At 45.2% G+C, this 25,148-nt stretch overlaps 1 protein-coding gene across 2 annotated transcripts in view; it reads right to left on the bottom strand.

The window, feature by feature from the left end:
* The window catches only part of RSU1 (Ras suppressor protein 1), a 123,198-nt gene that overhangs the window by 76,052 nt on the left and 21,998 nt on the right, over positions 1-25,148 (bottom strand). For both annotated transcript variants that reach the window (XM_044293333.1, XM_044293332.1), the window contains exons 4-7: positions 20,911-21,031; positions 18,799-18,917; positions 17,066-17,148; positions 15,974-16,088 (exon numbers count right to left, since the gene is read on the bottom strand). In XM_044293333.1, the coding sequence (XP_044149268.1) occupies positions 15,974-16,088; positions 17,066-17,148; positions 18,799-18,917; positions 20,911-21,031 (438 nt within the window). The remainder of the gene's footprint in view (positions 1-15,973; positions 16,089-17,065; positions 17,149-18,798; positions 18,918-20,910; positions 21,032-25,148) is intronic.

The following is a 25,148-nucleotide window of genomic DNA, read 5'->3' as shown; positions in this document are numbered from 1 at the left end:
AGCAAACTTGTGTTTCACAACCTAGAAGTAAGCCATATGTAAAATTGGGATGGGGCCGCGAACATCCTTAAATGTTGCTTTTTACCCCGGGGCTTTGAGTTTTTATTACTTCGGAGCTGGGAGTTAAGGCTCAGTGATAAGACTGGTGAATAGAAGGAATATTAAAAAACAGAACAGAAAAGGAAAAAATACCTATAACTTTCTATTTATTACATTACAGAAAAAAATATACATAAAAACCCGAAAACTGCAGCGTAATAACAAACCGATATAATGAGTGTAATCACACATACTACTGTTACATCTGTTACAGTTCATGCAATAATCAAATGTATTTTTCTATTTCATTCATTTATATAGCATTTACATATAGAGATTGTCAGCACACATAGGTCACCGTCCTCATAGTGGGGACAAAATCAAAATTTAATTATAAAGAAACAGAGCAGAGGGTCCCCGTCCTTGACCACCACCACCTCCAAACTCTGAATCTGCTACTTATCTTCCTTCACAACTCCAGTTAGTGGATCTAAGGCTACCCCTAGGTGTTTACCAGAGCCCGCCAGGTTAAGCTTGGCTTCTAGAGACCCTGGTCACATCTGCGGGGTGGCAGAAAACATGTGCGAGGTTACAGGTAGTAGACCTATGGGATGACAAGGAGTATCAGGAGAGTAAAACAAGCCAGAAGAGTCAACAGAAGCTAAAAGAGCATACAAGGGGTTAAGGCAGGTACAAGCTGAGAAGTGAAAGCTTAATCAGGAGACAAGGGGTTAATGTCGCATCAGCCAAGGTCAATACAAAGAAAAGTCCAACAGAAAAGCAGCACTGCTCTGAGCACACAGAATGGACAGGAGCCAGGACAAAAATCACAGGCAAAGGCAGCAGCGAGTGGACTTAAAGAGACCTTTCACCGATTATGACACTGTGAACTAAGTATACAGACATGTAGAGCGGCGCCCGGGGATCTCACTGCACTTACTATTATCCCTGGGCGCCGCTCCGTTCTCCCGCTATGCCCTCCGGCATCTCCGCTCACTAAGTTATGGTAGGCGGAGTCTGCCCTTGTTCTTCTGTAGGCGATGGCCAATCGCATTGCAGAGCTCACAGCCTGGGAGAAAATAACCTCCCAGGCTGTGAGCTCTGCGCTGCGATTGGCCAGCGCTAGAGCAGAACAAGGGCAGACTCCGCCTACCATAACTTAGTGAGCGGAGATACCGGAGGGCATAGCGGGAGAACGGAGCGGTGCCCAGGGATAATAGTAAGTGCAGTGAGATCCCCGGGCACCGCTGTACATGTCTGTATACTTAGTTCACATTGTAATAATCGGTGAAAGGTCCTCTTTAAATCCCCCACCGCGCTATGGGGCTGGATGCCTGGCCAGGAACGGGCTTGGCATTCAGGATCACAGATAATTTGACCACCGGGGCTAGGCTGATCAGCAAGGCAACCCTTCTAGAACAGCCTTAGGCTACTTCCACACTAGCGTTTTTTCTGGATCCGGCAGGGTTCAGTAAAAACGCTTCCGTTACTGATAATAGAACCGTCTGCATCTGTTATGATCGGATCCGGTTGTATTATCTTTAACATCGCCAAGACGGATCCGTCATGAACTCCATTAAAAGTCAGTGAGGGACGGATCCGTTTTCTATTGTGTCAGATTGTGTCCCCATTGACTTGCATTGTGGGTCGTGGTGGATCCGTCTTGCTCCGCATCCCGGGACGGAAAGTGAACCGCAGCATGCTGCGGTTTGCTCTCCAGTATGAGAACGGAACGGAATGCATTTTGGAGCATTCCGTTCTGTTCAGTTACGTTTTGTCCCCATTGACAATGAATAGGGACAAAACGGAAGCATATTTTATTTATTTTTTCTTTTTTCTTTCCAGTATTGAGACCCTATAACGGATCTCAATACCGGAAAGTATTAACGCTAGTCGGAAAGCAGCCATGCACAGAATTGCGACTGGGCATGGTCCTGAAATCATAATTTCACTGTGATAACGATTAGATAAACTACACATACAATACTACACAATAGGAGCACAAACACAAGATCAATAAAAAAATCAGCTCCGTGAAATACTCAAGATCACAGGAAAGGTCGTGTGACTCATTAGCGAGCGCCCAGCAGGGCGGGGGTAATACATTATTTCTATAAAACAAGAAGGAGAGATAGATTAAAAAGCTGAAGACCAAGTGGAGACAATCAAAGGGATGTGGAATGGAGCCATCATTTAACTTCTCTAATCAGCCATCAATCACAGCTAAAGAGGCCGTAATGTGGCGACGGAGCGGCCTCTGCATGTGATGGACTCTAACGTTCACATCTTCTGACTCGTGAGCAATGGCGGAGAAGGGAGCGAAGGTGAGAGAGGAGGACAGAACGGCAGTATGCTGGATCATATAGGAGAGAATCAAGGTGGCTCTGCCGGATTAGAAATGCATGGTTGCCTCCTAAAATCATCCGGTCCATGGACTGTGTCTTAGAGGGACAAGGGAGGCCCGACCCACGGCCATAACCCAAACTGTACACCTACATATGGTACTTAGGAAGTCCTCCGGAGGTGAAGTAAACTGAGCCCAATTATCTTAAGACTTAGACATGGATTCCGCACCTAAATCCTGACGGAACCCATAGAAATTCCAATACAGGCTAACGAAGTATTAAAGCGGGGCTGTCCTGCCTACATATATTGATGACCTTCCTACAGGATAGGTTACTACTATCAGATCAGTGGGTGTCTATCACTTGGCACCCCCACCGACCAGACAGGTGCCAGCAGTGGAAACTATACAGGAGCTGGAAGCCGACGTGTGTGATGAAGGGGCCACCTGCGTCTGGATGGTGAACAACTAAACTGTGGGAGCTTGCAGGCGGATCAAACGACCCCCTCTACTGGCAGTCTGCCTGTTCACCATGTGTTTGCCCTTACGTAACCAATGCTCCCAAGAGCTACTACTAGCTAGATGGTAGGCAAATCATCGAAATGACCATCCTGCTTTTCTAAGTCCAATGATGCTCTCCCTCTCAAAATTTGTCAACTGGCAAAATGTCTTCAAGTGCATTGTAGAGGAATGTCTAACAGTCAAACATCCGTCACCAAGAGATACACTACCCAAAAGTAGCCTCTGGGAGCCTTTTATAGAGCAGAGGGGAAGCACTTCTACGCCCTCTTGTGGCAAGAGCAGAGTGTCCAATCAGACCACAACTGTAATCATTTACATATCTGCCCGAGACATAACCACAGGCAGAGTTTTGCAGCAATCCGACATTACTATCTGGGTGCAGGTTTTATTTTTTGGGGTCAATTAGTACGTCAGGTTTGCCATAGGTAAATCCAACACTTGTGAACGTAGCCTTGGGTCTGTACAAGGTCTTCATCATCGAAATCACTTAATGGCAGGAAGAGGCAACCTTAAAAACGGAATATGCAATTTAAAAAAAAAACTAAAAAAAAAAAACAGAACTTTTTATTATACAGTGCGTGAGCTTTTATTATATAAAAATCAGGGGGAGGGGGACCTTAGCGGTCTGGCATTTTTGTGCGGAGTACGCGTCTTAAAGGAGTATTCCCATCTCAGGCATTTATGGCGCATCCACAGGGTAGATGTGGGTCCTACCTCTAGAACCTAAACCTACTGTATTTCAAGAAAGGGAGTCCCTTATCCTCCAACCATATTCCATGGATATTTCATAAATAAAGGTCTGCAATGGGAATATCCGAGTGCCGACCACATGACGAGGGGTCCATGCACACAGCCATATTACGGATCCATGCTGTATGACCTTGTGCCTTCGATTTTTATAACTTCATATGCAGAAGTTTGTGGGTTTTTTATGGATTCATAGTGAACCTGTCCTGTATCTAGGCCCCACATATCAGTTCCTCCATGGTCTGCGTGCACTTTAATGGATCATGGACGATCGCTGCTTGGAACGCTCAGACTACTCAGCTACAAGCGACAGTACCACATAATATTACATCATCTGAACAAGCAGCCAGCAATCAAATCATTCCCAATCGCACAGTGGTGTCATACTGTAGCTTGCTGAAAGGCTATGGACGCCCTTGGGGTAATTTTTTTATGGTTGCATTTTTACTCATTTTGAACTAAAAATCATTTTTTCAATTGTTTTTTCTTAAACATTTTCAGTAGTATTTTAGATACAGGGATTAAAAATCAGTCCATTTGCAAACCCTACTTCTGAGCCTGGAAGCCTTGTCTCTGATCTCTTGACCTCAAACACTCATTATAACTAAACTCTTTCAAACTGATAAGATTAGGAGATCAGGCTTCCAGACTCAGTCTTTCTTAAAAATTTTTAGCAGTTGTTGCTATTCAGGGGTTACAAATCTGTCTGTTTGCATACTATCGTCATAAGTCCTGAAGCCTCATCTCTGATCTTGTGATAATAAAAAAAAAAAAACTACTAATATAAGGCTACTTTTACACTAGCGGCAGCCTTCTTCGGCAGGTAAACCGCCTGCCAGATCCGTGCTGCCGCTAGTGCACTCGTGCTGCCTTATTCAGTCCGCCTCTCGGCATGTTTGCTGTGCTGCCGCCGGAACTCCAGCCCGCCCCCATTATAGTCATTGGTGTCGGAGCGGACCTCCGGAGGCACGGGTGCACTAGCGGCAGTACGGATCCTACCAGAACAGCCTGCCGGAGAAGGCTGCCGCTAGTGTGAAAGTAGCCTAAGCCACAATCCTATGAGTTTGATAAGCTTTATCTCTGATCTGACCTCATAAATAGCTAAACTCTTGAGACTAGTGATACTGAAAGTGATAGTCTGCAAATAAACTGACTTTTAAAGGATAACTGTCACATTTAGACCCTAATTTCAATTTTCATATATGTAGTTACTAATAACATGATATTCCAGAATCAGTTACTATTAGACTGACTTACCCCATATTTAATAAGATTCAGCCCTTAGCAACCAGTCTGCATAAAACTGCAATTTCACTATTCAGTTAAGATGGCCGCCACTGCCCTCCCCCTGAGGCTAATCCCGCCTGCCCTCACTAGCCAGTAACAATAGCCCCCCAAAAGTGTCAGTAACCAGAGCCCTCCCCCCTAAAGGGTTAATCTCCTGCAACACAAAGGGGTCCTCTTACCACATGTTGCTTTCATTTATACACTGAGCAGACGGCAGATCTCCCTTCCCTGCTCTGTGCTGCTTCTGCATTGTCCCAGCTCTGCTGAGTGAGGGAGCGTTTGCCAAGCGCAGGGACAGGGAGAAGTGCACACAGCCCAGGCACTGTTATCAGCTGCTGGGGAGGACCTGGCTCTAATCATTTACCTACAGTCCCTGGCTGTCTGTAATCTGACCCTGCAGGCTGCCTGCTTCTGCGTCCTCCGTCCTTCAACACATAGACGGACCCTGCACAGCAACCAGATTTTAAGCACAGATAAAAGTAGGCAGAACAGGGAAGAAAAGTGTGAAATTAAGGGGTAATTGAGTACACAGTGAAAAGTTGAAATAGGGCCACCAAGGAGATATTAATCCCCACAATCCAATACTCAAAAAAAAAAAATATAAAAAAATACGACAGTTATACTTTAAGGCTAATTTTACACTGTCGTTTTGGCTTTCAGTTTGTGAGATCCGTCATGGGCTCTCATACGCGGTCCAAAACGGATCAATTTGGCCCTAATGCATTCTGAATGGAAAAGGATCCGCTCAGAACGCATCAGTTCGCCTCTGTTCTGTCTCCATTCCGCTTTGGAGGCGGACACCAAAACTCTGCTTGCAGACCTCATCCACTTGATCGCGGAGAGGCTGTCTGCTCCCGTCTTGATTGAATAAAACCCGCCAAAGGACCTGCGCCGAGTGTGAGGACATCACCACGTGATCAGGCTGGCCACGCGAGGCGACGTCTTCACGCTCGCTGTAGGTCCTTTGGCAGGTTTTCTTCAATGAGGACGGGAGTGGACAGCCTCTCCGTGATCAAGTGGATGAGGGTAGTATAATTTATCTTCAGCCACCATTTTAGGAAAAATTGATACGTTTCCACAAAGCGTGAGGGAATTCGGCTTCGTGGTGAATCAAATTTTTTTCTAAACTTCGGCCTGAATTACACTTCGGATGCTTCGATTCGCTCAACACTAAACAGGACCTCAAAGTGAAAGGAAAGCAAACCACGTGCACAAGCACCACTCCATTGTCGACTATGAAACTTCCATAAATGCCTATGCTGCTATTACCGTAAGTCCTATTTGCTCTCCATTCACTTCTAGGAGACTCGCTCAGCTATTTTTGGAAGTCCCACAGAACTTAATGGAATGTGGACGCGCACGTGCGTTGTGCCCACCATTCCCTTGGCATCCGTTTTTCTGATAGGAGCAGATTCCAGAGATTGGCCCTGTACCTATCGGACATTTATGATATATCTTACCAATATATCGTAAATATCCCAGATGGGAAGACCTCTTTAAAGCGTGCCTATCGTTTTAGTTAACTTTTCGAATTAACCTGTCATTTATGTCTATGAAGAGTGTATATTATAAGATTCGTATTCTGCATTTATGACCTGTTTCGCCCCTGCAGGCTCCATCTCTGATTGCCAGTTTTCACCGAGGTAGTGGGTAGAGACTAGCTGCTACGATGTCTCCCACACACAGCACTCAGGAGATCCTGCTTCTCTTTGCTCTTGCTTCAGACAACTTGTAATTCCAAATCCCTAAATAACTGCAGATTCACCGGCTGGACCCTCAGCCACCAACTAACCACCTAATATGGTTGTTCCTGATGGAGAACCCTTTAAAGACTGAAAATCTTTGAACTGAATTTTTTTTTTCCATTTGCGTCTTGAATGCAAAATTAAGTAAAGAGTAACTAAACTTTTTTTTAATATGTTGTCCCTAACCCACTAAAAAAATATTTTTCTAATATACTTAATTTATTAATTTTCTATTTTTACTGTACTTTTTCATCCCTAAAGCGCACCATTCACTGGTAAGCTAAAACTCAGTTCTCTAAGCTGACCGGAGCAGGCAGAAACAGGATCCCTGCTCCGCTCAGCTAATCCTGGCATAGTAGATGGGTACAGGGTACCCATGTGCGATGCCAGGAGTTACTCAAAGTCCAGGGAGCACGGGCAGGAGCAGCAATATGCGCTCCTGCCCGTACTCCCTGCGCTGCTGCAGCTCCATTCATAAAAGGAGTACTCCGTACTCTGCTGATAGCTCCGGGAGAACTGAGTTTTAGCGAACCAGTGAATGGTGTGCTTTAGGGATGAAAAAGTATGGTAAAAACTGAAAATTAAGTATATTAGAAAAATATTCTTTAGGGGGTTAGGGACAACATATTAAAAGTTAGTATAAAAGTTTAGTTACTCTTTAAGTAGCTGGCTTTATAAAAAGTTTGATTCCGCCCTTCACGGAGATCGTGATACTGCTGAATCTAAAATAAATCAGTCATAGTTCTACTCCAGTTACCTCTCTGCTCTCCCCAACCCTTCATTCATGACAGATCAGAGTGTGGAGGGAGGGGGGGGGGGGGGGGGGGGACAGCTTCCAAATAGGGGAGCTCACACAGGCTGTAGGTAGGAAGGAAAACAGAAACCTGGAAGTTTGCAGGGGGAAAATCGCATACATTCTGTACAAGTGTAGTAAGAAATCAGAGGACCCATGGCAAACTGTACAAAAAGGGAACAGAATCATCAACTTATCAGCAAAAGTGACTGTCAGCACAAACGAGAGGAGATCCTTTTAGGCTAAAAAATCAGTCCAGGAAAGAAGCTGTGCTGATACACAAGAGCTAGTGAAGCCAGCCAGCATTCTGGGCACACAGATCCAGCATGTATTAGGGGAAGGGACACATCCACGTGAAAAAAAAAAAAAATAAAAACCGATACTAGGAGCTGGCTGCAAACTGAATTTCAGGGGCCTGAAAATGAATAAAAAAATGAAGATTGCAGCCTGATTTTATTCAAAGTGACTACGAACATATGTAAGGCCCCTTTCACACGAGTAAGTTTCTCTGCGCGGATGCAATGCGTGACGTGAACGCATAGCACCTGTACTGAATCCTGACCCATTCATTTCAAAGGGTCTGTGTACATGAGCATCACGCATCAGTTCTGCGTTGCGTGAAAAAGAAGCATGTTCTATATTCAGCGTTTTTCACGCAGCCCTGGCCCCATAGAAGTGAATGGGACTTCAGTGAAAAAAACGCATTGCATCCGCAAGCACGGATGTGTTTGTAAACCTTCAGTTTTTAACACGCGCGTGAAAAACGCATCAAAACGCATTGCACCCGCACGGGAAAAAACTGAACGCAATCGCAGACAAAACTGACTGAACTTGCTTGCAAAATGGTGCGAGTTTCACTGAACGCATCCGGAGCCAATCCGTCATGCTCATGTGAAAGAGGCCTAAGAATAATTTTCCTATGTCAAAGATGTCCATAGCCTTTAATCCCTATGGAGAACAAATGGCTGCCAGGTATGTCTCAGGTGAAATGGAGCAATTTTACAAGCTGTAAAAATAAGACAATGAGTGGGAGGTCAACCTGCCTGACACACATGAAATCATCGATGTACCCCTCCCAAAAACCAGCAATATCCTACGGTATCTAAAGTATGCACCAATGTTTAGTCCTTGTAGTGAAAATAAATGGCGCTTCTAAAAGTTTACCAGAATCCCCTAGAAAAAAAAAAAAAAAAAAAACATTAACTTTGTAATTTCACAGAGGAAAATATCGACAAGCCCCCCAGAGTGTCCAACAGTTCTAAATAGTATTTCAAAAGATAATAGGGGACAAAGCTACGATAAGTTATGGGGGGGGATACATTCCATCTTGGTTATCTTCGCGGCAGACGGAGGTCATTGGCGCGCTATCCATTCGGTCCCATAGCCCTCTCAGGAATTCCCTCCGTAAAGCACTGCTGATACAAATCTTCTTCGGAGTGCCGCAGGAGGAAACTTTTCAGGTTTTTACAATTCCAAAAGGCAAGAAAAGAGAGCAAAACCTCATTAAGTGGAAATCTGCGCTCTCATGTGTCATTCACCTCGGAATTATTTGAAGAAATAAACAACTTGTACTAAATAGTCATTTTTAACCCGACTGTCATTTTTTACCCTGCATTCAATTGTCCCAGAAGCGCAGTTGAGAGATGCATCAACGTGCACATCACTTCCTTGGGAAATTCATTGTCCCGGAAAAGTGCCGATTCGGAGACGGACAATAAGCAAAATAAAAAATAATGAAATCTGGATGTGACTCTGTGGATCGAGAGAGTGTCAGGGCCTATAACACTGGTATTCGTTTTTCCAAGAGAATTTACTGCAGACAAGACGGATTATGGATGCGCTGGGGTGGCGGAGACGCGCGGCAGAGATAGCGGGGTTCTGATGCTATGTATTCTATACAGAATCAATGACAACTGCCTACGATGCTAAATGAGCCACACCGATCAAGCTAATTGCACCTGCCGTTTCCTTTGATTTCATGGTCTCCGACTTGACATTCAGATAGTGTTCTAATTGTTTCACAGTAAGAAGGCAAAATGAGGCCGCTTTAGTGATTCTCAAATGATTTACACATACAGCATGTCTAGGACGGGTTTCTCTACAAAGAACTGGGATTCGGCATGCATCACTTTACTGGCGATTATATTTCATAGGCTGAAAGTGGCATTGAACCACTGCACTAATCCACTGTACAGTGTGTGTACATGAGGAATAAGACTATTTCTGGCCATTACATCACCTGCATCTGCCATTTTGAAGCAGTTTTCCGCTGTGCTTGCTGAATATCTTGGTTGCAGTTCTCTCAGACAGACTAGCTGCCATCCACTGCATAGAAAGCAGAGGAGAATCTCCTTCCTAACCTTCTCATACTTAGGCCTTTTTTTCCCCTGTTTACAGTTACGTTTTTTGCGTTCCGTATACCAAACCGTTCATTTTAATGGATCCGCAAAAAAAAACTAAAGGTATTCCGTATGCCTTCCTTTTCCGTATTTCTGTTCAAAGATACAACATGTCCTATTATTGTCCTCATAATGGAGAAGGATAGTACTGTTCTATCAGGGGCTAGCTGTTCCGTTCCGCCAAAAATAAAAATGCACACGGACGTCATCCGTATTTTGGGAGGATCTGTTTTTTTTAGGCAGACCGCAAAATACTGAGAAAGCCATACAGCCGTGTGCAAGAGGCCTTACTCAGAAACAGCCCCATGGAGGACAGTACAGAAAGGTAGTGACTTTGGACATCAGTCCTAACCCAGATTAATCTGGTTGCGGGTACGAATCTCTCCTTGCTTCCGGAGATTTGCCCGTTACACTTATTCCCCGAGAAACTAACTAAACACACACTGAAACTAATAAAACACCTCCTTGCAGCTGCCAGAACACTGGTTCCTACTTATTGGAAATCGGACTCCCCCCCCGACAATGGTCGGAGAAGGTTGATTCTTTGTTTCGTCTGGAGGAGCTGGCGAGTTGGGAGACTAAGACTCAAGCCTCCTTCCAGAAGATATGTTGTCCCTGGGCAAAGTATAGACACTTCCCTACCCGAGACCTGATTAGCCGTCCAAACACGGAGAGAGAAATACTTACATATATGTCCTTACTTATTATCAGCCTACAGTTTACCTTCTCACATTCCTCCCTCTCCTATATACACAGTAGTCTTCAGGTCACAACCTGGTACGCCCTTTATTTCCTCCCCCCTCCTTCCTTGCCTTTCCCTTCCCTTTTTCCCCTCGCGTTTCATGCACGTTTACCTCTCAGTACTGATAACCTTTGACTAATGAAGTAAATGTATATAATGTTCATTTATTTCTATCCCCTTGCAAAGGGCACTTTATTGTGTCTATTATTTGTAGCACTGATTGCGACATACGTCGCCTCTTCACTATGCATTTTGACATCACTGTAATGCCTCTGTCGCTTGATAATTCAATTGTATGCTTTGTAAGAAGTAATGTACTGACGTTTGTTGCTTCTGTTCTTATAATTATATAAAATAATAAAAATAACTTTGAAAAGAAAAGAGGGAAGGTGCTGTGAAGCAACTTAAATGCAGAGAGCACTTTACAGTAAAACTGCCCTGGGTACTTTCAGGAGCAGCACCTAGTAGAATAAACTGTTATATTCTCACTGCTCCTGATACCAAAAAAAGTTCCATACAGGGCATATTTCTACTGCTTTCCCACCCCTAGCATGGGCTAAACCAGGGGTGCACAACGTTTCCTGGTTGGGGGCCACATTGCCAGACTGAACCAATGACAAGGGCCGAAATTAAAATTGAAAGGTGTATTAACAACTGAAATATTGTACTTATGGCATATTGAACACACATTATATACCATTAATGTCTATTTACACTTCCAGGACTCCCATCTAATGGGAGAAATACATGAAAAATACATGTGAGCAGCCACAAGACATAGGCATACATGTCTGTTACCAGATGGTTGGGGGCCGCACAGAATGGTATCAAGGGCCGCATGTGGCCCCCAGGCCGCAGGTTGTGCACCCCTGGTCTAAACTGATGACTGCTCTCTTTAAGAATTCTCTTCTGTTTTTGCCAACAATATAGATGGATGAAATTGTCTGATATAAAAGTACATGGTGACATGTGCTTCTTGGAATAAATCATTCACACTTGTCCTATATGATTGCAGTCTGCTTGCGCGTGTGTGTGTGTGTGTGTGTGTGTGTGTGTTCTCAGCTCCTGCTCACTCCTCCCCCTCCCTTCTCCATAGACATGTGTAATCTGATCCTCCTGCACAGATGATCCTGAAAAGCAATTATCAGAGGTGTGTATGGGCTGGTAAACAGCTGATAACAGGAGTACTAGAAACTTCTCACTGATAATATTACAAACTTTCTTGTGGTTGCTTGTACTACTGATTTATATTGTGTGAAACGTTAATGACCATTTAAAGAGAGTGTGTGTAACCAGAAAATGCACTATATACCAGGCACTGTGTCTTGTAGGGCTAGCTCAGCTGAATGACAACTTCACTTAGTGATCTGTTTCATTCTAGAGAAAAAATGCTTTTAATCCATATGTAAATGAGCAGTTAAAGCGTACCTTCAGTTATAAAACAATTTTCCATAAATGAATAGTACGTGTGAATATAAGAAACTTTGTATTATATCTTATTAAAAGAAAAATACTTCCATCTGCTTTTATTAGGCTGTTTAGCTTTTTTCTGCTTTGAACTTTGATGTCTATGGAGAGAGGAGGGGGAGGCTGCTAGATGACAGACACACAAACTGCACTCTCTTAGCTCTGCTACACTTAATACTTTATAGATAGTAATTAAGATACCCCATTTAAGACTCCTGGATTAATAATTACAACAAGAAAGTTTTTCCATGTACTTAAAAGGGGTTTCAGGATTTTAATATTGATGACATATCCCTTAGGATAGGTGATCAATATCAGATCGGTGGGGGTCCGACACCCGGCAGCCCCGCCGATCAGCTAGTTGAAGAGAAGTCCAGGGTCTATCCTTCCCTTGCTTGTTTACCTGCCGGCCGTCGACATTGCAGCAGTTAGCAGTGTAATTACAAGACGCCGTCCCATTCACTTCTAAGGGACGGCTCTGTGGTATACACTTGAATGGGAAGGAGTCATCCTATAGAAGTGAATGGGACGGCTTCTTGTAATTACACTGCTCACCGCTGCGATGTCGAACAGGTAAACAACGACCGGAAGGCTACGCTCGCACAGAGAGCGGCCTTCTTTTCAACCAGATGATCGTCAGGGGTGTAGGGTGTCGGACCCCCACCCATCTGATACTGATATTAAAATCCTGGAAAACCCCTTTAAAGGGGTATTCCAACCAATGATCCATCAAGACGTCCAACATCTTACGTTCCAATCTGACAAGGGCTTTATCCACCATCACATTATAATGATAATATCGCCTCTCAAGACGCCTGCTCCAGCACTTCTGCCGTGACATTCCCCATCTCTCTCTCTCTATATATATATATATATATATATATATATATATATATATATATATTACACATATACATACACACACACACAATATCGCCATTAATCATGACGGATGCTGAATTCATTAACACCGTCTGAGCTAATTACCGCCGATGATCAATACAGCCGCTCAGTTTTCATCAGTATTCTGCCCAACTACGACACTGCTCACACTAGATGCCAATTCTCCTTCCACATGACATCAGTCAAACTGGTATTAATTCCTGCAAAGGTTATAGAGCCGGGTGACACCCTTTAGGTGTCACAACTGTCATATCGCATCTGTAGGATTTTACTTCATCGGCTGTGATGTGCCTCATAGAGATCATACGAGTTTCTTGAACAACCATAAATCATTGCTTTGCAAATCTGTGTTAAAGCAGTAGAGTTTATAGGAAAAAATCCACAAGAGGAACCATCACTGTACTGACACAGAAGTACAAACTAGTGCAACCTGCAGGTAACTATCTGGTTCTTTCACAATAGTGTTTACAGATCCAGCAGGCTTTTGTGTGCCTGCCGGATCGGTCACTGCGGGAATGCTGTTTAGCCCCATTATCTATGATGGGGTCCGGTGGACATCCGGTCAAAACCCAGCAAATATGCTGAGACGGCTAGAGAAATACTGGTGCGTTCTAGGATAAAAAACAGCCTGCCGGAATACCGTCCACACCCCTATAATGACTACCCCCCCCCTCCCAACGCCTGGCCCCTCATATACATTATACTTATATGCTCCCCGGCACCCACTTCGCTCTGGATCCCTGCAAAGCCGCCGCTGCATCTCCGAGGCACATCCCAGTCACGGCCTGCTATTGGCTGCTCCCCCCTGTCGCCGGATGTTTTGATCCAAGCGACGGGAAGATGCAGCAGTGGCCATGCATGGATCCGGAGCAACGCAGGTGCCAGGGCGCAGGAAAGTATATTGTATACGAGGGGCCCGGGCATTGGGGAGGGATAATCCTTTTAACTATAATGGAGTCCAGCAGAGAAACCCAGTAAATATGGCGAGATGGCTGGAGAAATACCGATGCGTTCCTTGAATCCCCGTTAATGGGTCAGGAGTTGACTAAGACTTATTTCACACTGTCGGAAGGCCATGTCAGCAGTGTGAAACAAGTCTTAGTCGACTCCTGACCCATTAAAGGGGTTTCAAGCATTAGAAAAACATGGCTGCTTTATTCCAAAAACAGCCCCACATCTGTCCATGTGGTGGTGCCTGATATTGCAGTCAAGCTCCATTAATGGGGTTCTCCATCTTTTCCCCACTGATGATCTATCCTTTCGATAGGGGGGGGGGGGGGTTCAACATCTGTAGATCCAGGGGGTTTAGGAAGTCCTACAAGCAATGCTCCCTGGGGAAAGTATGCAAATCCGCTCTCCTCCAGAAGGAAGACAACTTTCTCATTCGTGCCGCTGTCAGGTGACTGCCTTGTAAATCCTGTAAGTCAGTGTCTGACCCATTAAAGGGGTTATCCGGAAAATAATGTTGATGACCTATCCTCAGTCCCGCCGATCAGCTGTTTGAGAAGGCACCAACACTCGCAGTAGTGCCTCGGCCTTCTCGCCGCTTCCCGCAGGCCAGTGACGTCACGACTATAGCTCACGTGGCCTGTGCCAGCCCCATTGAGATGACTGAGGCCGAGCTGCGACAAGGCCACGTGACATAGTCGTGATGTCACTGGCCTGCGGGAAGCAGTGAGAAGGCCGTGACGCTACTGCGAGTGTTGGGGTCTTCTCAAACAGCTGATCAGCGGGACTGAGGATAGGTCATCAACATTATTTTCCGGATAACCCCTTTAATGGGTCAGACACTGACTTACAGCATTTACAAGGCAGTCACCTGACAGCGGCACGAATGAGAAAGTTGTCTTCCTTCTGGAGGAGAGCCAATTTGCATACTTTCCCCAGGGAGCATTGCTTGTAGAACTTCCTAAACCCCCTGGATCTCCACAACAGTAGCTTCCAAGAGATTCCCAGGAGAAGGAAATCCCAAATTCAATACATTCTTGTGAAACCAGCACGACTGGGATCCGGGTGAAAACAGAACTGTGGGCATCGTTGTTCAAAACTTTGATGCTTTGCCCTGAGCCACAGTTTTTTATGGCATTATTTTTCTTGTATGCAATTGTGCAAAGAGGTATCTCCTAAGGAAAGAGAAAAATCTCGCTAGCACCACCTTTTGGAGGTGTCTCCTTAGGGTACTTTCACATTAGCGGCAGGGGAGTCCAGCAGCCTGTTCCGGCAGGTGAAAAGCCTGTCGGATCTGTCCTGCCACTAGTTCACGTGTGCCCCCGGACTGCCGCTCTGTCCCTAATAACTATAATGGGGGTGGAGTACCGGCGGCAGCACGGCAGCGCACGGCGAGAGGCAGCTGGACTAAAACTACGACATGCAATACTGTTAGTCCAGCTGCCTCTCGCTGTGCGCTGCTGGAACTTCGACCCCATTATAGTCAATGGGGACAGAGCGGCAGTCTGGGGGCACACGTGAACTAGTGGCAGGACGGATCCGACAGGCTGTTCACCCGCCGGAGTCCCCTGCCGCTAGTGTGAAACTAGCCTTACGAGTCAAGGTCCGACCTTTAAAAAAAGCCTTGGGACATGACCAGAGAAAATATCCCTCGTCATGTCCTCAAGACTTATTAAAAAGTTGGACTTTGACTCATAGGAAGCCACTTCCACAAGCTGGCGCTAGCGAGATGGTTCTCTTTCCTCTTTGTATATTAGTTTCCCATGGAGCATTGCCACTAAGTCTTCATACCCAGCTGGTCTCCTTAAGGAGAGCCCGTACCCCGCCTAAGTTATTGTGGCACACAAAGACCGACCCAGGTGAATACACCCTCACACGGCGTCTCATTATTATAACGGATGCTCAGGGTGCCACAGAGCTGCTCGGGCAGGGGATCTGACACCCTTCCATTACCACAAGCAGGTTGGCCTTTACTAACCACATCGGTACCTGCAAAAAGACGAGACTTATCTAACACTTATTGGTCATGGCACCTACCGAGCTCGGGGGGCAACACAGTCAGTCGGTTTCCTTGTATGTGCAGCTCCTTCAGCTGAGACAGTTCACCAATCTCTTTCGGTAAGGAAATCAAGTCATTATCTCGCAGACTGATCTTCATGGGAAGAAAAAAAATTAAAATAAAAATAAATCACATAAATGAAAAAAAACGTGAAAAAATACTCATATCTTCCTAAAGGGGGTGTAAACCGTTACAGATCTGCACCTTTGGCCTGCATCATCGCCTCTGCTCTGCTTTTACGGTCATGTGGAGTATGAATATGGATGCTTCGGCACTCCAGCTGCTGTGAAACTACAACTCCCAGCATGCTCAGCTGTTCTCACAACTCCCACAGAAGTGAATGGAGCATTCTTGCAGTTATAGGTTATCCTGGTATACAGGATCCGTACATCGCATGCTAGAAAAGCAGAGCAGAGCCGATGCGAGACGATCTGAGGTGCAGATCTGAGAGGTGCTGCTGCACCTTCTGTAAAAGTTTATGTCCCCTCTTAGACCTGCACCCATCGTTAGAATGAACCTCCCAAAAAGAATAAAGAGCGCGCTACGCATGGGCCGCTGCCCTCCGTTCATCTCTATGGGAGTGGCAAAAACAGCCAACTGTTGGTTCGGCTATCTCCGGCATTTCCATAGAAGTGAACGGAGCAATGGCCGTGCTTGTGCGGTGCACTCTCCGTTCATTTCTAGGTGTCTTACCAAAATAGTCGAGCACGCCACTCAGCTATTTTCGGCGCTCCCATAGAAGTCAATGGAGGACAGCCTTGCATGCATGGTGCACTCCCCCAAACTTTGGGCGCTGCGTTCTAGAAAAGGGTGCGAAGGGGGGGCCCGCACCTATCTGACATCACTAGGATATGCCACCTATGGCACTCCTTTAAATCATCAAAAGAAGAAGGACCAAGCGTTCCGAAATTTAGGCTGCCCTCTTTGCCTCCTGACGGATCTGACAATGGAACCGGCGGCGGTAGTTTTATTCCTGAAAATATAAACTATGCTACTTCTCAAATTGACTGCAGTTTACTGCCGGCTGTGAGAGCGAATTGATTTTCCGGGAATTTAGATAAATTACTTACTATCTGCAACTTTGTGAGCTTCCCAATATCGGCCGGCAGGACTTCAAAATCGTTGTCACTTAGATAGAGAGCGCGCAGGGTGGCTGCAAATTAAAGAGCAATATATAAACAGAGTGGCGAGCGGCGGGCCGGATCAATATCACGCGTCAGCTCTGATTAATAACCCCCACTCGCTGAGAAGCCTCTGACATACCCCGGGCTCACAGTAATAACAAGCGGGTCAAAGGCAGATTCAGAGGCTTAGACTCGTGTGCACAGGAAAGCATCCACAGCTCGGGGACCGACACAATTAATCTGCGCTGTAGTAAAGTGGCGGCCTCTGTGTGGCTGAGAAGGGTCACCGCTGTGGCCAGTGATTGGTTAAAATAGAACTTCAGGGCAATTAAGGGAGCAGTGGGGACCCCAACAGCAGTGGAACAGAAGCAACTGGGGATTGGTGGAGCGCTTCTGAACCCGCCACCAACTATTTGTGATTAGCTGGAGCACCCCTTTAAAGGGGATATCTGGGCTACAGATACTGATATCTCATATATTCCGGATAGGTCACCAATATCAGATCAATCTGGGTCCGACATACCACACCCCCACCTATCAGCTGTTTCGGGCTGCCACGTGTACGGAGCTGGAGGCAGACAGCTCCATACCCTGTGTAGTGGCCGTGTCGGGGTACTGCAGTTCAGCTCCCCCTCATGGGAATAGGGGCTCAGATTTAGTACGCCGGCGCAGGATACTACATGGTGTTTTCACTCCGTACACTGCAAGCTTCCGGTGCTGCGGATATTAAGGATCAATATCTGTAGTCGTCAGAACCCCTTTAAAGAATGCAGAAGAAGCAATACAAAAAAAAAATCCTATTAGCTGGGACAATCAATATCCGTTAGTTATAAAGTAATGTCTTAAAGGGACCCTGACATCACCATAATGCCCCCCCCGACCGCCCGCAGTATTTCACAGCTATAGTCAACATGTCTCCAAAGATGTCTTTGCCTGTTCCTTCCGATGGATAATTTTACCAAAACTCAACCTTGGGGCTCATGCACACGACCGTATGTATTTTGTGGTCCCCAAAAAACAGATCCGCAAAAAACACAGATTCCATATTTTGCGGAACGGAACAGCTGGCCCCTAATAGAACAGTCCTATCCGTGTCCGTAATACAGACAATAATAGGACATGTTCTATTCTTTCGCAGAACGGACATACGGAAACTGAATGCACGCGGAGTAACTTAATTTTTTTTTGCGGACCTATTGAAATAAATGGTTTCCCCGCATACGGTCCGCAAAAAACCCAGAAAGGACATGAAAAGAAAAAAGAAAATATGCTCGTGTGCATGAGCCCTTATTCATCCCGGGCGGCATATGCAAAAATGAAAAAAAGCACAGAGCCGTCGAAAAAGGAGGGAAAGAGGAAGGAACGGGGCGTGGCTAGCGGGATTTGGAGCATCAAGACATTGCTGGAGACATGAGGACTATAGATGAGAGGATCCCTTTAAAATAGCCGACTTCTATATACAGTATACAGGTTCATTTTGGCAGGGCATGCATGTGTTCTGAAAGGGAAGAGGCGTCAGACATCTCTGGAGGCGGCCTATCCGCCCAAAAACAAAAGGATCAGGCATGCTGAAATCCAACAACCCAATCCTTAGAGGCGAGAGGCCCCCATACCGATCGGTCTCAGGGCCGGCGGCAGGGGTATCATGGCTTCTTAAATAATTGACAAAATGCTCTTACTCAGATAGAAGAAGTTCCCTGGTAAGGAGCCCTCGCTCAGGTTGTTGTAAGTCAAATCCAGGACTTCCAGAGCCGGCAAGGACCCGAACCCTCGAGGTAAGGAGTTTAACCTGTTCATGCTGGACGACAAAAGGGCGAGGAACGAGAGTTGTTATTCTCTATAACATCTGTGCGGGATACAAGAAGCAATAACATCTTACATAGAAGTGTCCCGAAGGGCTCATGCACACAAACATATTTTCTTTCCGTGTCTGTTCCGTTTTTTTTGCGGACCGTATGCGGAACCATTCCTATTCTTTTGTTTTATCGTTTTTGTTTTGCGCTCCCTGCCTTCCCAGAGCCATAACTTTTATTTTTCCGTTCACGTAGCCATATGGGGGCTTGTTTTTTGAAGGACAAGTTGTACTTTCCAACGTCACCATTTAATATTGTATATGATGTAGTGGGAGGCAGGAAAATAAATAAATAAATAAATAAATAAAATGGGGTGAAATTGAAAAAAACAAAACCAAAAAAAAGCTATTCAGCCACAGTTTTAGGTTGTTTTTTTTTTATTTCTCGACATTCAGCGTGCGATTAAACTTCGCAGTTACTTCCATTCTACAGGTCAGTACGAATCCGGCAATACCTATATGTATAGTTTCTCTTGCATTTTGATACTGATAAAATAAGCTTGGAAATAAACTTCTGTTTAAATTTTTTCGTTGCCATATTCTGACCCCTACAACTTTTTTGTAGTCGTGTGTATGGAGCTGTGTGAGGGCTAATTTTTTGCAGAGCGATCTGTACTTTTCATTGATACCATTCTGGGGTGTGTACAACTTTTTGATCACTTTTTATAAAAAAAATTGAGGAAACTGGAGAGTCCAGAAAAACGGAGAAATCGGCCATTTTGAAGTTTTTTTCCGTTTCGCCAATAGCTGTATAAGTAAAATATTTTTATAGTATGAGTGCTTTCGTGTTTTCGCATGTGACAATACCCCATGATGTGTTGTTTTTTTTCACAATTCGAATTTTTAAATATTTTTACATTATTTTTATTATTTTTTTACATAGGAAACTATATTAAAAAAATAAAAATAAAATAAAAAATAAAGTGTAAAGGACCCATCTGTAAAGACCTGGCCTATGCTGGTTAAAGATGGCATCTTGCAGCATAGGAGTAAGGTTGTAAAATGTATACACATTGAGTTTACACTAACAGTGCGTTTTGAATTCATTGTGAGGGGTCTCCTTTAAGAGGGGTGCTTTGGTTGTTAGAAGTTACCCCCTATCCACAGGATAAGGGGTCATGCACACGATCGCATGTATTTTGCGGTCCGCAAAAAGACACGGATGACGTCCGTGTGCATTACGTATTTTGCGGAACGGAACAGCTGGCCCCTAATAGAACAGTACTATCCTTGTCCGTAATGCGAACAATAGGACATGTTCTATTTTTTTGTGGAACGGAAATACGGACATACGGAAAAAGAAAATACGTTTGTGTGCAAGAGCCCTAACTATCAGATCAGTGGGGGTCCTACCACTGGGTAAATGATGCATGAAAAATCTCAGAGCTATTGAATTGAATGGGTCAGGATTCAGTCCGGATGCTGTGTGTTCACTACGGGCACTGCATCCGGGCGCAAAACTGGCTCTTGAGAAAGGGCCTAAGGGGCAGTCTATTCACACATTGCGATCTTGTGACAGTTTTGCCTTCGATTTTCTGAAAGGTTCATCAAAAACTGCTGCATTTGGGTTGTAAATTCTCAAAAACTGCAGCAAAACATGTGTCATGACTGCAAGGTGACAACATCAGCATTAGGGCGCATTCAACGGGTGCAGACCCATTCATTTCAACTGGGCCGCAAAAGATGTGGACAGCACACCGTGTGCTGTCCGCATTCGTTGTTCCATTTCGCGGCCCCGCAAAAAAGATAGAGAATGTCCTATTCTTGTCCACAATTGCGAAGAAGAATAGGCATTTCTATCACAGTGCCGGCCATGTGCGGTAAGCAAAATGCGGAACGCACACGGGCTGGTATCTGTGTTTTGCGGACCGCAAAACACTATGGTGGTCTGAATGAGCCCTTACATGAACGTGGTATGTAGCGAGGCCACAAATCCTACCCCAGGTTAAGATGCTTGAGCTTCTGCAGGCTGCTTATCTGCGTTGGGAGCTCCTCGATCTGGTTGTTGAAAAAGTTCAGCACCTCCAAGTTCTTCAGATCTGCAATGTTGGCCGGAACACCTACAGGCATAAGGAAAAAGCCGGAGAAGTCAGGACTGAGAAGAGACCTCAAGGAATGTGTGATCAGAGAATGACCTATGGGTTTTCAGGTTAAACATTATTTTTTTCCTTAAATTATTATTTTTTTATTAAATACCATCCATGTCAGCATTTACATGCAAGAAAAAAATCCTGAAATCTTGCAGTTTTCACACTGACCACCGAGCCTAATAACAGGTGGACACTTCATGTTCTGTCAAGATCCCTTCCCAGCAGTCATCTCATTATCATCACAGGCAGGCAGGCTTACAATGACAGGTAGACATGACACCTATTTATGGATGATACAGGATCTACCATTCACCACAGGGGATGTCACGACTTATCTACTCTCCCTCTCTGCACAATCACCTCTGCGCAGACCACAGAGCATGCCCACAACAACCATCCACAGAAGTAAATGAGTTCTCTCCAAAATAGCTGCTGTAGAGCGCATCTCTGAATGCAATTCAGCCAAGATGGCCACCCCATACTAATGCAGAAAAGAAAAAAAAAAAATAATGAAAAAAACGGATACTCTCAAACTGATTTTGCATATACTTCACAATGAAATCTGCATCAAATCCACTCCCACTTGTGTGCAATGGGAACCCACATGGCTGTTCATACATGTCACTTCTTGATGTCAGGTCACACCATGACGCGATTTGCACACAGAAACCATAGCAGGTTAGCTGCATGCGACATAGCCCCGCTGAATGGGGCTAATATACATGTGGCCCCACAGAAGTCACAGATGCAAATTCTACGGAAGTAGTCTGACGCCTCAAACTTGTGGCGTGGATTCCATGTCAAATTTTTCCAACATGTATCTCCGCAGTGTGAACACAACCTATAAAAAATTAGCAAGTATTTGGCTGTACATGGAGCATGAAATCTGACCATTACATTGCCATGGGTGCAACAAAAAACAGATTTTGGCAGGTTACATTGAATCTGCTGCCAAGTTTCTATGTGGGTGACAAGTGGGGCTTGTTAAACTTATATCGTTCCTCTGTGAATACTCCTGGAAATGCATGAATGAAAAATCTGACTATAGGCTGTTACACTCTCCCTTGCACCTAAGCAATCTGACACTGTCACCCTTAGGCCCCTTTCACACGGGCGATTTTTCCGTGCGGATGCGAAGCGTGAAGTGAACGCGTGGCAACCGCACTGAATCCGGACCCATTCATTTCTATGGGGCTGTGCACATGAGCGGTGATTTTCACGCATCACTTGTGCGTTGAGTAAAAATCGCAGCATGCTCTATATTGTGCGTTTTTCACGCGACGCAGGCCCCATAGAAGTGAATGGGGCTGGCGGAAAAACGCAGTAAATCCGGATACCATGCGTTGCGTCGCGTTTTTCACGCTTGTAACTAAGCAACACTTCAGAATTTAAAGACAGATAGTAGGCGTTTTTTAGCGTCTGTCTGCGTCAGTTTGGCGTCTGAGAAGAGGGAGAAAGTTTGCTGCCAAACTTTTCCAGCCCTTGCGGAGTGAAAAAAAATGCCCAAATCACCACACGTCATTGACGTTGAAAAACTGATTGTCCTGGTGCAGGAGAGGCCCTGCATCTGGGATCTCCGGGCTGCAGAGTACCAGGACCGCTACAAAAAGGATGCTGCCTGGACGGAAATTACCCAGGAACTTTTTGCCCCAATCTGGGAGAAGACACAAGGCCCAAGTAGAAGGAATTTAAGTAAGTACACAATGTATACCATGTTTGAGCCTTTCAGTACTCCCTAGTATATAGACGTAGTTATACGTTATTGTTCCTAGTATATAGACGTAGTTATACGTTATTGTTCCTAGTATATAGGCGTTAATTGACTATTTTTTATGAATAGATGTAGATATTGATACCTGTTCCTTTCATGTCTTTGTATTACCAGTTGAGGAGGTCAAGAATCGTTGGCGGAGCTGCAGGGACCAGTTCCGCAAAGAGATGAAACATCGTGGGCGGAGCGGGTCTGGTCCCCCCAAGAAAAGGCCCTATCTTTTCAGGGAGCAGCTGATGTTCCTGCGCGATGTTATGGAGCTGCGTTTTTAGTCATACTGAAATGGTCATCTGAGTAGTATTTATGGTATGGACATATAGGTTACAGATGTAGCAGGGTAATACACATGCTTTATGTGACATGTGATGCTAACTAAATGCTTATAAATGCATTATGCAATAGCTTATCGCGCCATTTTGCTTAAAGATAACATGATCATTATAGACATTCAAGTTAAAGAGTGTGTGTGTTATTCCTGCTAAATCTGTACTTATAATGTAACTAAAGTATTGAAATTTCAACATATGTTTATGCATTTTCTACTGTTTTTAGAACTGAAGACAACCTAGAGGAGTAAGCCGATGAGTCGGGCCCACACCAATCAGGTGCATGTGAGGAGGACACCACATCAGCCCAGCCTGAAAGTGGAGCTGGACCAAGCACAGCACCATCAAGGCCTCCTGCAGCATCTGGTGGCGAGTCCCCCACCTCCCCTCTGGCTCTACCCAGCAGGGCCAGACGACGGGCAATGCCTCCTGCCGAGTCTAACATCAATTTGCAAGTTCTAGATTATTTATCTAGAGCACGGCAGGAGGATCATCACGACATGTTTGCCCGTAGTCTGGCCCATTTTATGCGTCAGCTACCTCCAGAACGACTACTGCGAACCAGAACTGCATTAGAAATAGTTCTGGAGGTAGCTAATCGCCCCCAAGAGCCGACAGAAATGTTTGACGCGCTGGAAAGCCTGCGCTGTCATGGCAACATATTTAGCCCCCACCACCCCGCAGGTAGTCAGCCCTCACAGGGCCCCCAACAATTTCAGCCCCAAAGGGATCCCTATGGCCCACCAATTGCCCCATATGTGCCACAGTTTCAGGGGGAATCCTGTTACAGTCAGCAGGGCCCATCGTCCAGCCAACCTGGCCCAAGCCAATACTCTGGGCCCCCTTCCCAGACACAATTTACTGGACCCCAATATCAGGGCCCATCGTCCACTCAACCTGGGCCTAGTCACTACTCCGGGCCTCATTCACAGCAACAAATTTCTGCCCCTCATTATCAGGGAGCCTCGTCGCCATCAAGACGTTATGTAAATTTATAATTTATATTTGTTCCCTGTTTATTTATTTTTTTGAAAAGCCAGAGTATACTGGAATATAGTGTGCAATAAAACACTTATTTTTCAAGTTTATAATTGTTAACTTTGGTGTTTATTTGGCACAAACACACACAATACAATATAGATTTATGATTTGTGGAAAACATCATTAGCCACAAAAGATCCATACATTTTAAAGTTTTTATTCACAATCTGTAAACACACATTCATGTATTGGATTTTTGGCCTATAATTGAAGAACTTTGGAGGGTGCGCACGGAGCTCAGCGTACAAGCCAAAAAAGAGTCCTTTGCTGGGCCTCTGCGAAAGTATAGGATGCACCCACATACGCTTCTTCCGCGGCTCCTCCTCAATCATTTCTGGCTGCTCCCCAAAACAACGGGACACCAGCCAGTGCAAAAAGACATGGCCAGTTGATGACAGGGTGAAAGTGGACATCCTGCAAAGGATAATCCAATAACAAAGACACACGCCAACCACACAAAAAACACTCCACCACAAAAAATGGAGCTGTCCAACAAAACACTGCATGCTGGGGCTATTTATATTGTCTTTGCATTACAGGTGAATCTAGTGGATGGATCAGTTTTTTTTTTCACGCGCGTGAAAAAACGCATGCCACACGCGCGTGAAACGCGACGCAATCGCATAGTAAAATTACAGCACTCACTAGAAAAATCGCAAGCTTTTCACTGAACGCATCCGGCCAAAAAATATGACGCCCGTGTGAAAGAGGCCTTAAAGGGGTTATCCAACACTTATAATGCCCTGCAAAATGCCTGGTCAGCTTATACAGGTTGTACTTACCCCGCTCCCCGACACCTGCGTCGCTCCTGCTCCCGATACGGGCGCTGCATCTCCCCGTCGTGCGGATCAAAACATCCAGCAGCGGTGGGCAGCCAATAGCAGGCCGCGACGGGAACGAGCCTCCTGACGCTAGAGAGGCTCTTTCCCGTCGCCGGATATTTTGTTCC

This window comes from Bufo gargarizans, chromosome 5, assembly GCF_014858855.1.
Source record: "Bufo gargarizans isolate SCDJY-AF-19 chromosome 5, ASM1485885v1, whole genome shotgun sequence".
In the NCBI taxonomy this organism is placed as follows: domain Eukaryota; kingdom Metazoa; phylum Chordata; class Amphibia; order Anura; family Bufonidae; genus Bufo; species Bufo gargarizans.
The sequence above is the reverse complement of the archived record's forward strand: the minus strand, read 5'-3'. Positions and strand labels throughout refer to the sequence as shown.